The sequence below is a fragment of the Micromys minutus genome, assembly GCF_963924665.1.
Source record: "Micromys minutus genome assembly, chromosome: 7".
Lineage (NCBI taxonomy): Eukaryota > Metazoa > Chordata > Mammalia > Rodentia > Muridae > Micromys > Micromys minutus.
Genome location: NC_137976.1, coordinates 69,322,939 through 69,339,605, shown reverse-complemented (window position 1 = coordinate 69,339,605; position 16,667 = coordinate 69,322,939). Strand labels below are relative to the sequence as shown.

General features: G+C 44.2%; 2 protein-coding genes across 5 annotated transcripts in view; one reads left to right on the top strand and one right to left on the bottom strand.

Moving 5' to 3' along the window:
* The window catches only part of TBCCD1 (TBCC domain containing 1), a 33,424-nt gene extending 31,410 nt beyond the window's left edge, over positions 1-2,014 (bottom strand). For 2 of the 3 annotated variants that reach the window (XM_080919651.1, XM_080919654.1), the window contains exon 1: positions 1,715-2,014. The gene's annotated coding sequence lies outside the window, so the exon portion shown is untranslated. The remainder of the gene's footprint in view (positions 1-1,714) is intronic. The other variant, XM_080919652.1, reaches the window with a different exon arrangement.
* A 299-nt stretch (positions 2,015-2,313) lies between these two features.
* DNAJB11 (DnaJ heat shock protein family (Hsp40) member B11) lies at positions 2,314-16,247 on the top strand. Of its 2 annotated transcripts, XM_080918879.1 has the most exons (11): positions 2,314-2,558; positions 7,967-8,123; positions 10,144-10,241; positions 11,416-11,548; positions 12,586-12,728; positions 12,989-13,071; positions 13,288-13,345; positions 14,329-14,440; positions 14,725-14,884; positions 15,532-15,622; positions 15,750-16,247. In XM_080918879.1, exons 1-10 carry the CDS (start codon positions 2,491-2,493, stop codon positions 15,594-15,596), a joined length of 1,077 nt encoding a protein of 358 aa, XP_080775005.1. In that variant the 5' UTR covers positions 2,314-2,490; the 3' UTR covers positions 15,597-15,622; positions 15,750-16,247. The 2 variants fall into 2 exon arrangements, with proteins under 2 accessions (XP_080775005.1, XP_080775004.1); XM_080918878.1 differs by having other exon boundaries at positions 15,532-16,247.
* Positions 16,248-16,667: the final 420 nt, after the last annotated feature.

Genomic DNA, 16,667 nt, shown 5'->3' with positions numbered 1-16,667 from the left:
AGGAGAGTAAGCTAGCAGACTTGTGAGCAAGCAGGCAACATGGGTACTTCTGTTTCCACTCCTGACTGTGGATGAGATGTGACCAGCTGCCTCAAACTCCTACCTCTGACACCTTTCAAAAACGACAAGACTTTTTAACTAACCTGGAACTGTAAGGTAATGAAACATTTCACTCCCTTATGGGTTTCCCCCTCCTTTCAGGTAATTTTTACTATAGTAACAGAAATTAATCTAGTACAAAACCTCAGCACCACTTGCCACCAAGTCTGGATTCAATACTTAGGACTGACAGGCTGGAAAGAAAATGACAGCAGCTGTTCTCTGACCTCCAAATGCACACTGTGGTACAGGCATGTGTCCACACACAAAGAAAAATGGAAACTGAAGGGGCATAGGAATGAATAAAATAGGAATGAATAAAATTGAAATGAAAAAATATGGAGACTCCACAGAATGACAAGATCAACAAATGCTTACCCAACCCAGAGGGAAGCCCCAAAAGAACAAACTCAGTGACAAACAAAGGAACTATGATATCAAAGAAATTCACATCTTCAGGAAAGCTTAAAAGAAGTGGATAATTCCTAGAAGTATATGACCTGCCAGTTAAACAAAGAAGAGATAAATAATTTAAACAACTGTATAACAAGCACCAGTGCCAAAACAGTAAAAATAACTCAAAACAACAACAAAAGAGCCCTGTGGTGGTTTGAAGAAGAATGGCCCCCACAGGCTCAGATATTTGAATGCTTAGTCACTAGGGAGTGGAACTCTTTAAAAGGAAAGGATTAGGAGGACTGTGTCCTTGTTGGAGGAAAAGTGTCACGGGGTGGGGGGGTGGGGGGGTCAACTTTGAGGCTTCAAAAGCCAAGACAGGCCTAGGTGCACAGCACTCCCCACCTCCCCCACCCCTCTCCCTCCCTGTGTGCCAGGGTGTATCTCTCAGCTACTACTCTAGTGCCTGCCTACATGCCAATATGCTCCTGGCCATAACATAATGAACTAGGCCTCTGAAACTGTGAACCCCAATTGAAGGCTTTTTAAAAATAAGAGTTGCTTTGGTCATGGTGTCTCTTCACAACAAGGGAACAGTGGCAAGCCCAAATATCCTAGATAAAATCATTGCAAAAATCCACCAAGCCTTTAGGGAAAACAGCAATATTTTTCAAAGTATTCCATTAAATAACTTCTTAAAAATAAAGTCAGTATTGGCCAGTCTCAGAGAAACAAATACATGTCTTATCTCATTAGTGGTTCCTAGATTTTATATAAAATCACACGTGTGTATATGGCAAAGCCAAACTGCCTGGAGAAACAAAAGGAATAACAGGACAGAGAGAAAAGGGTAAGAGGACATAAGATATACAACATACAGTTTGCTTGTACAACAAAGTACCATATACAATGAATATACACAATGAAAAATTTAAAAGAAAGAGGGTTGATTATTCTGAAACATGCTAAGATATTTAATAGGTGAGGATATGTATCATTAAATTAGACAACTTTGTAAGTTACCATAGTATTTTACTTGGAGTGCAATGAAAAACCACTGGAAGTAAAACTGCGCGGAGAGGCTTTCCTAAACAACTGGTTTTCTGAGATAAACAAAACTGGAGAAAGGAACAACCAAAGAACAAGCTCTACTCCTAGCAATAATAATGCTTTTTATTGACTGCATGCTTTCTATGTGCAACTCTGCTAAGAAACTTACAGGAAAAAAAGTAATTAATTCCCAACACTGCCAGCGAACGCTTTCTCTTAGTTCTGTCGAAAACTGGGGTGGGGATGGGGTTGCCTCACCGCTAAGGAGTGCTGGAAGCCGAATCTTAGGTCGGTCTCCACGACGGCGTCTCTACAAGGCACCAGGCCTCTTTTCGAGACTGTAATAGGTTTGCACTGTGACAGCCTATCCCTAAGCAAGACGCCCCACGTACTTTGACACCTCCTGGGGTTGCACCTCCGTAAGCAAGCGCGGGTCACGTGTGCACATGGCGTAGTTTCCAGAGTGGTAACCCCGTTAAGATCTCTCCCAAGCAATTGGTCGAAATCGGGAAGAAGTCTAGTGATTGGTGGACATTCGGGTTCCCTACAGCAGCGCGCTCTTTCTCCGCTCGTAACTCTCTCCGGCTCTCCGGCACTTCCGGGTGGCGCGGACCTCTGACGTTTCGTCTTCCCATTGGCCGGCGGCCACGGCTGCAGTTTCGTTGTCTGACTGGCTGCCCGCGCCGCCTCGGAGGTGAAGTGTACCGCTCTGATTGGCTGCGGAGTGGCGGCCGCGTGTGATGTCCCAGGCAGCGATTGGCCCACGCCTGGCTGCTCGCCGGCTCTGGGGCTCCCGGAAAGTGGCAGCTGAGGAAGGGGCGCGCTACCTGTCGCCGCGGCCGGGCAAGAGAGAGACCCGGGCGTGAGGCGGCCTCCTTCGGCCGGAAAGGCTGGTCAGCCGACACAGCGGCACGGGAGGTTGAGAGGGTGGAACCAGGGGACACTATGGCCCCTCAGAACCTGAGCACCTTCTGCCTGTTGCTGCTGTACCTCATCGGGGCTGTGATCGCCGGGTGAGGATGGGGGCTCCCGCGCGGCACGGGGCGCGAGCGGCGGCCTTTGCTGATATGATGCGGGTGACATCGAGGAGTGAGGGAGGGGCACTGCCGAGCAGAGAGACACGGGTAGTGTGGGTCAGACTGGCCGTGCAGGGCCAGGTTTCCCCACAGAAGAACGGGAGTAGGTTGCAGAGCCAAACATTGTTTGGGGATCACAAGGAGTTAAGTGGCTGTGAGCAGAAGTAGGGACACGGACGTCTGAGGAAAGGGGCTCCTGATGGAAATGAAGGTAATGAGTGCCTCGCTGGGTTTGAAATTATGGATACGTCCTTGACGTCCGAGTTCCAGAGTGGGACGGTGGGTTACCCAGTTTGTGACAAGCCTCTGAGAGGCTGACACTAAAGTGGTTGGGCCATGATGCCAGGTCAGATGAGGAAAGCAAGTAAAGAAACCACGCTCAGACTGAAGAAAGTTTGCCTGAGAGAGCAACCAGACACTTCAGAGTCCTCGTACTTCCCATCGTCTTGGGCACGCGAGCCTGAACTGTCTTCTTGCCTCAGTGTCTCTCTCTATGGTTCCTTCTGGAGCTGGATGGTATGAGTGAGAAGAACAGTTCTCTAACAGGCAAATAAAAACTAGGTAGTCTGGTTCCACTGTGAGGTCTATTACAAGCTTGACGGAACTTACCAATTTTCTGAAATCAGGGGAAACAGTGTGACAACCTTCAGGGAAAAAGAACAGGCTTAGAGTCTCTCCCAGCATTTAAACACACAACTCTATAGTTCTGATGACTTAGGATATGGTATATCAGACATGTATTCTGGAATGCTTGCACCCTTAATCCCTGCTTTGGGTGGGTGAAAACAGGTGGATCAGAACCCAGGGTCATTTTCAGCTACCGACTGAGTACCAGGCTTACCTGGCCTATATCACACCCTGTCTCAATAAACAAGTAACCACAAAAATAAGAACATACCAAAAGTTCATAGATGTCAGATTTTGACAATTTATAGATTGCTCACAATGGAAAACTCACTGCTTATTATAGCTTATAAAGTTTCATTCTTTATGGGCTTTTTTCTTTTTGTTTAAATTTTATCATTATTTCCTTGTGACATATTTTAAATTTCTAAAAGTTAACATTTCTCACTTTGTTGTTGTTTTTTTCTTTGTTTGATTAAGCCACAAGTCCCCAAGGTATTTAATACAACATCAACATAAAGTTTTGCAGTTAGGAGTTGAGGTATGCTGGTCTCTTGAACTCCTTCATGATCCTTCAGCCTCCACTTCCCAAGTGTTAGGGTTGCAGGCATGAGTGGCCATTCTTGGCAATTACTAGTATTTTTCATACTATAGCTTCACACTTCAGTCATTCATAAAGCAGCCTCTGGGAGAGTAATGTCAACGCTGAATTATATCTGCCCTCCCCCCCCCCTTTTCCTTGTATTTTCCTGAGCTGTCATTTAATCTTTTCCCTCTTAAATCTTTTATTTATTCTCTGACAATTTCATACACACACACACACACACACACACACACACCTACCCACAACATCCCCCCCCCCAGTACTTTCAATACTTGCCCTGGGCACACCCCAATAAGTTCCCTTCCTAACTAAATGTAACTCTCTGAATCCATCTGTCTGCTGGCATAGTGACTAATTGTACTGACTTGCTCACATGAAGGTCTTGTTCAGGTAACCATAACTTGAATGAATTCACGAGGACCATTTGCAGAAGGCAGACTTTTGCAACCCTCCTCCCCATCCTCTGTGTTTACATTCATTTTGTTCCTCCTTCCCCTGAACCTTGGGGAGTGTGGGAGAGGGGTGGAAGGTTGAAATACTTGTTCCATTGAAGACTAATCTCTCGGTGCTCACTTATTCTCTGTGCTTTGAACAGTGATGCTGATGCATTAATACTGCTCCTGTAGAAAGAAGCCTTTGTCCAAGGTGGAGAGTGGCATGAATATAACCTTATATTCTGAATGTAACGTGTGTGTGTGTGTGTGTGTGTGTGTGTGTGTGTTATATTCACACATAATCTATATGTATAATATAAATATTGATAAGGTAGTTTGAGAACATGTCTATTTAACAAAACAACAGTGACAAGTTCCTCCCTCCCCCAGGACCCGTGATCCCCTAGCCATGGGCTTTCAGACAGTTTTATAGTATCAGGTATACATTTACTCCTGTGGAGCAGGCCTTAAACCCAATGAAAAAGCAGTAGGTTAACTCCATAATCTGTGCCACTATTGCACTAAAGGTGAGTACATCTTGCCTAGCTAGTCAGCACTGGTGACTTTTCTCCCCAAGCAGCCTGCATAGCGCCTTCCAGCACTGTAAGCTGGCCAGGAGGGAGGAAGTTTTCGAATGATCTCTGACTTGATTTCTCAAGTCCTGTGGCCACAGTGTGCGGGTCATTGGCAGTAGGGTCTTCCATCTAGTCCTGATGGACAGCCAAGAGCAATAGCCATGGCCTCTGCTCTATTGTTTTGGGGGCCTCCCTGACTTATAATTCATAGGGAGGTTTCTCACCTGGCACTGAGATTTTCGCATTATACATGCATAGATTCCATGTATTCTAAGGGAAGTGTCCACTCATGAGGGTACTTAGGTTCAGAATCCTCTGTGTTTGTATGTCCATCTGACTCTAAGGTTTTAAGTACATGTATCTGTGTATATATGTTTGTGTGCATATGTGTGGGCATAGACCTATAAGTACAGATGCCCATGGAAGCAAGAAAAGGGTGCTAACTTCCCTTGAGCTGGAGTTATCCAAGTGCATGTAAGTCACTCATCATGGGCGCTGAAAGCTGGATTCAGCTCCACTGTAAGAGGGATATGAACTTTAGGGGTCGGGAGTGGGACTTTATTCATGTTTTGAATCAGCTTTCAAAGCAGTGTCTATCCATAAGTTTTTTTTAAACATCTTTAGTTTTGTTTAACCCACCCCTCTCCAGAAGCATATTCCTAAGAGTATTGCTTAAGTAAGCCTCACTCACTGTATAGTTAGCCATGTCGTTATTAAATTACTGGTTCCTGTCTCATGAGGTATCAAGACTTTAGGGATGAGGAAGAGACTTCCTATGGGTGATAAATTTTAAAAATGGTAGAGTTGAGCTGGGCCTGATGATGCATGCCTCTAAATCCAGGACTTGGGAAGCAGAGGAAGGCAGGTCTCTGAGTTTAAGGGCAGCCTGGTCTACAGAGTGAGTTCCAGGACAGCCAGGGCTACAGAGAACAACAAAAACTTGGGTATAGTTGAGCTGAATATGGTTTTATATACCTGTAAATTCAGCATTTGAGAGGTAGAGGCGGGAGGATCAGGAGTTCAACATGAACTTAGTGAGTTCAAGGCCAGTCTGAGCTACATGAGGCCCTGTCTAAGAAAACCAACTGAGAAACCTAACAGAATGATTAAAAACAAGATTAACTTTCAAAAGCGTTACTAGGAGTTTATAGAATAACCCCAACCTCCTGAGTGCTGAGATTATAGGCATGTGCAATCATGAATCCAGGACTTCATGAATTTGAAGCAGGCACTCTAGATGATCCACTTGCCAGACTATGACACATTTTTAATACTTTGTCTTATGTCTTGGTTTCCCATATTTTTAAAAATATTTCCCCCATATATTTTAAAATTAACCCCCATACTATGTCAGTGACTATTATATGACTTCCCTAGCCCAATTGTTAAAATGTTTTCCGATTCTGTTCTAGTTTCAGATTCTAATTCTAGTGGTTAAACTCCCGGCAAAAAGAGTAGGTGTGAGCATTCAGATGGGCCTCTTCAATGAGCTGGATACGGCCCTTACCTGGAATGCTTTTTGTAGTCTTACTCTAGCTTTCTTTTGACACTTCTAGCAGAGAAAGAACCCTTTATGGCTGATTGCACACACCTCCTGGCAATATTCTCCATCTTAAGCCTCAGTTTATATCATAGGCACATTCTCAGCTGTGGTGATGTAGAGGCTCCTGCATGTGGACTGTAGGCGACGTCTGTCATAAAGACTGGATCTAAACTAGCGTAGTTACCAGCAATGGATGCATGAAAAGTACTTTCTCTCCTCCAGCAAAATAAACCACAATCCTTACATCCAGATGAGTGCAATTTTCCCTTCAGGTTTGTTATTTGGAGCTTGCTTAATCTTTATTAACTCCTTAGGTTAGTCCATCTTTAATGTTCCAAAAGTGCTACTGTTTAGGACATGTATGTGATGTAATCTTTGTGAATAAAGATAACTATTGTTGGAAATTACTTGACCTTTAGAAACAGTCAAAAGTCACTGGGGTGGGCTGGAGAGACGGCACAGAGGAAAGGGCTCTTGCTGCTTTCCGTGGAGAACTCAGTACCGTGTGGTGCTTCGCAACCACCTGTAGCTACAGATCCATGAGAGCCAGCTTTAACTGACACCAGGGTACCTGCACTCACACACACACGAGAGCAGACATGTATGTTCATAATTAAAAAGAAATAAATTCTTTTTTAAAAAGTATCTAGAACCAGTATAGGGAGTGAAGAGGGAGTTAACTGGGTTGTTTGGTTGTTAGCTGGAAATGGCATGGAGCCATAGAGATAGGACAAGTTTCTCTGCTGAAGGTAATTCTAAAAGAAGAATGTCACCTGTCTTTTACTTATTTTTGAATTGTCTCCAACAAATCATGGTACCATTATGGTTATTTCAGTACCTACGACTGTAAATTCTGGCATATCTCTTTTTATTTATTGTTTATAAATGTGTACATGTCATATATACTTTTGTCTTTATCCTTACATGCTTATATAATTGGACCTAACTGGAAAGAGAGAAAATGTGGTACATCCTGGGAGATAACTCAGCTGTTAGGAGCACTTACTGTTCTTACAGTGGATTTATATTCAGTTCCCAGCACCCACAGCAGGCAGCTCACAACTCCCAAGGTTCTTTTCTGCTTCTACAAGCATCTGCATGTGGTGCACATGTAGATGTGTGCGCAAGCGCGCACACACATACACACACACACACACACACAAAATGTCTTTTAATGTAATAGGGAGCTAGAGGGATGACTAGGACAAACACATGAATTAAAAAAACAAAGCAAAAAAGCCATTCGCCCCTTCCTCCCCAAGGGAAGAACTGCTGACAGTTAATGGTTGCTGGGTCAGGGGAAGTCATTTTTAGGGATGCAGGCACTGGTGGGTTGCCAGGATACCTCCTGACCCACACTCTAATTCAGCTCAGTGGGTCACAAACAAAATGTATGAACACGTGGGAACTTATTGTGAAGAAGGAGGGGCTCGGTGTGAATGGGGAGAGAGTGAAGGAGTCATGTTAAAAATGACCAAAGGATGTTACGTACAAAGAGTGAAAAGGCAAAATTAAAAATGTAATAGAGAACTCATTGATGAAGTCTTACCTGTTTGTCCTCTCAGGCGAGATTTCTATAAGATCTTGGGGGTGCCTCGAAGTGCCTCCATAAAGGATATTAAAAAGGCCTACAGGAAGCTGGCCCTGCAGCTTCACCCAGACCGGAACCCTGATGACCCCCAAGCCCAGGAGAAATTCCAGGATCTGGGTGCTGCTTATGAGGTGAGTCGTAGAAACAAAAATGGGAACACCGTCTGTGGATGTGGAAAAGACCAGCATCAGGGAAACACCCCCCTCCTCGGGTCATTTCTGTTTGCCTTTCTCCCAGGTAAATTCGTGTGCACAAATCAGAATATTAATAGAATACAAAGACTCTAGCAAACAAAAGATTATTTTCCCCTCTACTGAAGTAAGATTGATTACTGTTAGCATTTTAGCCAGTTGAGAATTGCATGTTAGTTGACTAATTGACTACCTGTGCCGCCACCCCTGCATACACATTCCCCTCTCTCTCTCTCTCTCTCTCTCTCTCTCTCTCTCTCTCTCTCTCTCTCTCTCTCTCTCTCTCTCTCTCTCTCTCTCCTCTCTCTCTCTCTCTCTAAGCTTGGTATGGTGGAAAGCACCCGTGACTATAGCTCCCTGGAAACTGAGCTAAATTGCACATGTCCAGTGGAACAGTTAAAGCAAGTACCTATGTGTGCATATACTTGAGGTTTCTAAAACAAAAGAACTCTGTTATTTTAGTTTCAACCTTTACTTTTTATTTGTCCATGTTTGTGCATATGAGTACAGGAGATGCCCGTAGAGGTCCAGAGGCATCAGATGCCCACAGAGCTGTAGTCACAGGTAGTTATGAACACCCAGCATGGGTGCTAGAAATCAATCTTAGGTCCTCTGCAAGAGCAGTGTGAGCTCTTAACTAAGCCATCTATCTACTCAGCCCGAGTTATTTTGTTTCATAATAAGTTGTTTGGTTTTGCTTTCTATATAGATGAACGTTTTGCTTGCTTGTCTGTGGATAGACTTTTGTTCATGCCTCTTGCCCATGGAAATCAGAAGAGGGCATTGAATTTCCTTGGAACTGGAATTATGGATGATTGTGAGCCACCATATGTGTTCTGGGAATCAGATCCAGGTCCTCTGCAAGAGCAACAAATGCTTTAGCAGCTGAGCCATCTTTCTAGCCCCTTTCAAAATTAAGTTTTTAACTTAACAGAAAGTAGTGGATTTCGTTGTAGGAATTTCATACATAAATTTTTTATACTTAGTTTTTATTAATTCCCTATATATATTTTTTCTTCTTGCATGTTGAAGGCAAATTTTTACATGCTTAGAAAACAGTTTTTTCTGTGTTCTTTGGATCATACAAACATTACTCAAAGTTCTTTTAGGCGTGAAATTGACTGGAAGGTACATTTATAGAGTAGTGTTTGTTAGTATTTTTCTCAACAGTTTGAACTCAAGATGTCACAGACTTAGACACTTCAAGGCAGACAGCACTCTTCTACAAATGGATGTCTACACATACAAAAGCATGGGGAAAAAAGTATGAAAACATAGCTCTGGAAACACAGCCCTGGATTTTCCCTCAGGCCCATGATCCTGTTCTCTTGGTGTGCCAGACTTCTCTGTACAGTGTGTGCAGAGGGCGGGAGAGGCAACGTTTTAAGACTGCTGATTTAGTGCATCTGTTACTAGTGATAACCTGTCACGATTATATTCTGGTTACAGTTTAGTGACATAGTACAGCATGGGGCTTACAGAATAAGCCCTGGAATTCAAATACCCAGAAAACCAACCTGAGCAGTCCCTCCCCCTACTTTCCTGGTACCTTCTTGACCATCACAGTCCCGTGCTTAAATGCTTTTTTAAAGTGCTCAATCAGATTGGATAACATGAAGTTAGAAGAATGAGTTGGGCAGTGTGAAATAGGCAGGGCCAGAGAATTCAGTCTGTTCAAACAGCTTCCCAGACTCAGGAGGCTAAGGCAAGAAGAACATGAGTCTGAGCCCATCCTGGGCTATATTTGGAAGTCTGAGCCAGCCTAAGTCACACAGACCTTAACACAAAAATCCCAAATAAAAGAAAAACAACTTTAAGCAAGCCTTAGTACCATGCACAATGAAAATCACACTCTGGAAAGCTTTAGAAACTCGGGGTCAGCGTGGAAAACAGCTATAAACGGGAATGTACCTTAACCAGCCTTAGAGTATGACATTTTCTCCACTGGCATCTGTCCCAGGTTCTGTCAGACAGTGAGAAACGAAAACAGTATGATACATATGGTGAAGAAGGCCTGAAGGATGGGCATCAGAGCTCCCATGGGGACATTTTTTCACAGTAAGTAATTTGCCCATTTGCAGAGTATTACACTCTGGGACTGGACCACTGGGCACTAACTGACTTGTTCTTGGAAGCAGAGAGCAGAGTTGCCTCTGTGTCGTCCTGTGGACAGAAGGGGGGTGGCTAGAATTGGCACCATCAGAGAAGGGATTCATAGGTTCTCTTCATCTCCTGTCACACTAGGCTTTCTGGAAATTTGGGTTTTAAGTACTTCTCACTTTGAACCCCTCCTTTTCAGACATTTGAATCTCCAAATGTCTTAACTAGGAGATCTAATCCAGAGTTCAGCTCTGTAGTTATAAACAGAGAAATGTTTGAGGCTGCACTTGTACACCATGAATGTTCATTTCTTCATATTCCCAAAGCCTCTAGAGCTTCCCTCTCAAGTCAGACTGCAGTTAAAACAGCTCTATCGGGGGGGAAGTGCCTCTCCCCTGGCCTTCGAAATGATGCTGTAGATGTCAGAAAGAGAAGCTCCCTGTCCTGCTCTGCCCTCTCTTCAGCAGGATGTTCAGGAGTGTGTGCACCTGGGTGCAGATTGCTGCCTGTTCAGCAGAAAGACTGTTTCCATCCATCTCAAAGTTGGTCTTTGGTTACCTTCAAACATTCATCACCCCAAGGATGGGGACTGTCCTGAGGCTTTGCTTGTCAACTTTAAGCACATGCTCAAGGTTTTTATAGAGTGGTAGCTTCTTCATTAAGGCTAATAATCTCCAAAGCAGATACAGTGAACACATGCAGTACGTTCAGATGTTTAGAATTAACCTTAAGGAATTTCTTAAATTGGCTGGGCATGGTGTGCACACCTTTAATTCTAGGCAGAGGCAGGTAGATCTCAGAGTTTGAAGCTAGTCTGGTCTACAGAATGAGTTCCAGGACAGCCAGGGATACATAGAAAAATTCTGTCTTGACAAACAAACAAAAAAAGAAATTTCTTACATTAACCAAAAAGTTCAAATTGCACCAGATTATATATATTATACCCTTTTTCAACATGTCTATTATATCTGGATTTTCCTCAGTATTTGAATGGATATTTGGATACAGTATATTAAAAATATCTGGTTTGTTAGTGTGCTGGTAGGAACAATATTTTATCAAGGAGAAGAAAGTCAGCAATTGTGAGACAGGATACGAGTCCTTTCTTCTGATGAATTAACTGTATTTATAGCTTCTTTGGAGATTTTGGCTTCATGTTTGGAGGAACCCCTCGTCAGCAGGACCGGAATATTCCAAGAGGAAGTGATATCATCGTAGATCTAGAAGTCACTTTGGAAGAAGTGTACGCAGGAAATTTTGTGGAAGTAAGTTCTCCAATACACCTACTCATACTGACCCGCAGAACTTGTACTTCTGACCACAAATCAGAGACTTTCGAGTACTTTTTGTTTTTAGAGTATGAGAGGGAGTGACTGACACACAGTTGAATTCATCAGAACCCTTAGTTCATAGCAGTCACAAACCAAACTCACTATCTAGCCTGAGAACTCAGAGAAACAGTACCACGCCTGTGCCTGTCTCACTGCAGAGAGAACTTTCACCATTCACCATTGCTGTCTGGCACCTCAGTATATTGAGATGGACTTTTGTCTCTGTGAGTCCTTGCTGCCTACAGCTGTTGGTCTGCTGAGTAGAGTCTCACTGTGACCATCAGTGGGGTCCTGTACGTGAGCATCCTGTCCATATTCTAGTCACAGATGAGCAAGGATGTCCCCTTCGTGGGTAAGTGCGAAAGTAGAATTGCTGGGTTGTGTCAACACCTTTATGCTTTACCCAAAAATGCCACAGGATGTTTGAAATTGTCCAAGCCAACAGTCAGCATGCCACGGCAGTTCACGTGTGCTCCGCCCCGTCCACGTGGGATAGTCCCTGCTCCCTTTAATGTTTAGAATTCCTGGAATGAGTATGAGATGTTATCTCACTGTGGACTTGGCTGTGCTTCTTAATTTCCGACTAGGCTAAGCATCTCTTTCTTTGGCTCTGTTTCTTGTGAGATGCTCCTTGCCAGGTGCCCTGCTTTGTCTTTCTTTTGTTGGTTTGTGACACTGCTTCATTTTGTTCTTAAGTTTTTGTGAGCCGTAATGCAAATGTAGCTGTCCATTTATGACTTGTCTTTACATGGCATTTAAGATTAATTTTAACTAGTATAAGTGTTCATTTTAATGTGAAAGAGTCTGATCTTTAATTGTTAATTTTTGAGTTTTAGTCTCTTCTTCCCTCTCCTCTCCTACAGCTTCGGAATGAGATCAGAGTCACTTAAATATACACTTGCTTCCGCCCTGTGTGGGGCTTGATTTGTACCCTAGAGAAGAAAACTAAAAGCTGTTTTATGTGTTCCTAGGTAGTTAGAAACAAGCCTGTAGCTCGGCAGGCTCCTGGCAAACGGAAATGCAACTGTCGGCAGGAGATGCGAACCACACAGCTGGGACCAGGGCGCTTCCAAATGACTCAGGAAGTGGTTTGTGACGAGTGCCCTAATGTCAAGTAAGTGAAAGGCTGGACATGTGTCTTGCGTCTACATGTGACAGATGTTTGTTTCCCTCCAACTCTGACCTCGAGTACAAACCTTGATATCTGTGTGATGCAATCCCTTTGCTCTGAGTGTTAGCCTCTGGACACTCTAAACAGGCCCAGATAGCCTTGGCAAACAGCAGGGGGCTGTCCCAGGGAGCACAGTGGTAGAGCAGATTGTATGTAGGCTTCTGTTACTGTTTCCTTTCCTCCTTTAATTCCCTTTGTCTCAGACTAGTGAATGAAGAGCGAACACTAGAAGTGGAAATAGAGCCCGGGGTGAGAGATGGCATGGAGTACCCCTTTATCGGAGAAGGTGAGATGCTAGTGTTGAGTACCATAACTTACTTCTTCTGCCTTATCCCATAACTTAATGGCTGCATGATGTGTGGGGGGAGTGAAGGCAGTGCCTTCCCAGACAGACTTGACAGAGACATTGCCTGAGGCATTGAATTTAAAAGTTGCTCCGAGTGTCACGTAAATCAAGTTCAGCTTGTGTAATTTCTGTTCTTCTTTGGACTGACCTGACCAGGTGAGCCTCATGTGGATGGGGAGCCTGGAGACTTACGGTTCAGAATCAAAGTTGTCAAGTAAGTATCAGCTGGGAGAGGGCTCCCAGCCTTGCGTTTTTGCTTGAGTGATGATGCCCTGGCCTTGAACCCGTTATTTACTTAGGACTTAAAAATTCAAAAGATGCTGGAAGGAAAGACCGGGTAAAATCAGAGAGGGAGCTGGGCACTGGTAGAGTGCTTGTAAGCGTGCATACCGCCCTGGGTTTGGGCCTTGGCACTCTAGGCCACACTGGCTGCTGCATGCCCGCCGAGCCTTGCAGGTGGTAGAGACAGGCAGACCAGTAGTTCATGGCCATCCAGCTTGGAAAACGTGGTATCTCAACTCAAGACAAAAACAAACAAACCACAAGAAAAGAAAAGAGCTGTAAATGAGAGGCAGGCTGCAGTAGGAATGAAGGCAGGCTGCAGTTCTCCATAGAAAGGCCGTTCGGTCATATTAATACTCAGCCTATTCTTTATAGGCTTCCTCCAGTGCCACTTAAACAGTAATGGCAGCCAGTGCTCTCGCTTTCTAACTTAGTGTTCTCTCTTACTAACTAGTTGGAAACCACTCTGTGTTTAGACTGGATGATAGACAACTGGCCCTGCTTCCTAGATCTCCCCCTCTCGCACTCTGCATGCAATGTCTCCCTTGGAGCTTCCCTTAGAAACTAGAGCAGTTGCTGTTCCCTCTGTAAACCTCGTACCTTTGCTAAAGTGGGGATAGGGAGTTGAGAGATTGGATCTCACTCTGTAGCCCAGGCTGGCCTTGAACTTAGTGGTCTCAGCTCGACCTTTCTTTTCTGTAACTTAGTGATTAATGATTTTTCCTTACATTTGTGTACTTCCGCTAATTGTAAGTTACTTAGGAATCGAGTTCAGTAAGACTTACACAGCTCTGTAGTCTCAGAAAATGCCATATTCAAAAGCTAGTCAAATACTCTTTGAAAATGGTGTTTATTTTTCCCCCAGATTTTTCTAGCTCTTTAAACTCTGATGGTTTTTGCCATTTTCTGCTTCAGGCACCGGATATTTGAGAGGAGAGGGGATGACCTGTACACAAATGTGACGGTCTCACTAGTTGAGGCTCTGGTTGGCTTTGAGATGGACATAACTCACCTGGATGGTCACAAGGTAAACACTCCACGCTTACAGCTTTATAGCTCTGTGGTCTTGGGTCATCTCAGCAACTTGGTCATCAGAGTCAGAGGCTCCTTCCTGGCCATCTCCCACTGACTCCCCCTGCTGCAGAGCCTCCCACTGTATTTTTAATTCTCTTATGCCTGTCAGCCCTTGCCCTTTGACCTTTCTTCTCTGCTGAGCTGTGACCATAGCTTTGTCCCCAGTGCCCAGTAGAAGCTGTGCTGTAGACTTGGGGTGTGCCTGCCCTACTCCATTGTACTCCTTTTGCTTTCCAGGTACATATTTCCAGGGACAAGATCACCAGGCCAGGAGCCAAGCTGTGGAAGAAAGGGGAAGGGCTGCCCAACTTTGATAACAATAACATCAAGGGCTCTTTGATAATCACCTTTGATGTGGACTTTCCAAAAGAGCAGCTGACGGAGGAAGCAAAAGAAGGTACATGATGTGTGTGTGTGTGTGTGTGTGTGTGTGTGTGTGTGTGTGTGTGTGTGTTTGTGTGTGTGTCTGGTCTGTGTGTGTGTGTGTGTCTGTCTGTGTGTGTGTCTGTCTGTGTGTGTCTGTCTGTGTGTGTGTGTGTCTGTGTGTGTGTGTCTGTGTGTGTGTGTGTGTGTGTGTGTGTCTGTGGTCTGTGTGTGTGTGTGTGTGTGTCTGTGTGTGTGTGTGTGGTGTGAGTGACTGAAAGGAGAATAACAAAACCCTTTGTAGTGTCACTGTGTTCACTGAGGGCTGTGTGAGCTGGGCTGTGATGTGTAGTGGGAGGGAGGGCTGGAGGCTCAGGGTGAACTCTGCACTAACTGAACATAGCCCCTGGTGTAGGTGTTCTAAAATGATAAGGAAATGGGTAGAAAGGGTGAAAGCTGGCAAAGGGGCAAGGAAAGAGAAGTGGAAGATCTGCTGAGGGGACTTTCTTCTCCTTTTCTACCTGATCTCATTTCTTAGGGCTTCTCAAGGTGTACGTAGGGTAGGGCTGGGGAGAAAGAAACAACAGATCCCACATGTATGTTTGGAGATGTCCAGGTGTGAAGTTGGGAACTCTGGGAAGTCACGTTTCTGTTAATACAGTCATTTGCTCGTTCCGACAGGTATCAAGCAGCTTCTCAAACAAGGACCAGTGCAGAAGGTGTACAACGGGCTGCAGGGCTACTAGGAGGAAGAAGCTGGACTTTGAGAGAGGTGGATCAGCGATATTTATTATCTGCAGGGGTTTTGTGTGTGTGTGTGTGTATGTGTGTTCCATTATTTTCAGTATGCAAGTTTGACTTCATCCTTTTTTCCTGATGATCGTCATGACATGAACTAGAGGTTTGAGAATCTGTCTACTGCATTCAGACAACAATGACCAGCAGAAGGTTACCTAATACCTCTCCCTCTGGGGATTTAACGTCTGGTGCTGCCGAGGTTCAAGGAGTAAAGTCTCAGAGGACTCCAGAGCAAAGGAAACCAGATGAGCATTAGAGACAATTGTTAGCTATTTCAAAATGCCAACTGGAGAAGTCTGTTTTTAAATACATCTTGTTTTTTTTTTTTTTTTTTTTTTTTCTTGACTCCTGTTTCTTTTTCCTGTGAGCCGATGGGTAGTCTTCCCATCAGGCAGGATGGACACACAGCATGCAGAGGAACGACGAGCGCCCGGCTCCCAGGCCCACTAAGCACTCATGGTGTCCATAGCAACAAGCTCGAAGAAACTGAATAGATTAGAGACTGAGCTACATGAATTCAAGTTACACAAAGACCTCATTGTCTTTGAGAGAACATATTTTCCCGTTTTCTTTGGTAATAATAAAATCTGATATGGGTATTTTACTGTTTAGAAAGTACTTTTGTGTATCTATCCCAGGTAGCCTTAATAGTTTAGGAGCTAAAATGGCCGGCTCTAGAGAATACTTACTGGAAATAGAACTGTAAATGGCTTTGTCTTCCAGTGGCACCAGATGCCACTTGACACAGGACATGTTGCCACAGCTGATGTATTTGAGTGCAGTTGAGCAGATGCTGTTGCAGTGTGTGGGGGGCTGCTCTGGAAGCACCCCACAGTCTCACTGCCCTTGCAGCAACCAGTGTGGTTTGAGAACAAAGAATCCAACAAACTGCAGAAACACAGACTTAGATTCAGCCGGCTTTCTATACACTGTACACACATACAGGGTCCAGTATGCTTTTTGTACATTTGTAATCACATATCTAGATCAGTGGGTTTTCACACATTTTATACATATGT

Bases quoted from the DNA above. Each gene is read 5' to 3' on its own strand.
- DNAJB11 (XM_080918879.1), top strand. From the start codon at position 2,491: ATGGCCCCTCAGAACCTGAGCACCTTCTGCCTGTTGCTGCTGTACCTC. The intron at 8,124-10,143 runs GTGAGTCGTAGA...CATCTGTCCCAG, and splicing joins ATCTGGGTGCTGCTTATGAG to GTTCTGTCAGACAGTGAGAA. The intron at 13,346-14,328 runs GTAAGTATCAGC...TTTCTGCTTCAG, and splicing joins TTCAGAATCAAAGTTGTCAA to GCACCGGATATTTGAGAGGA.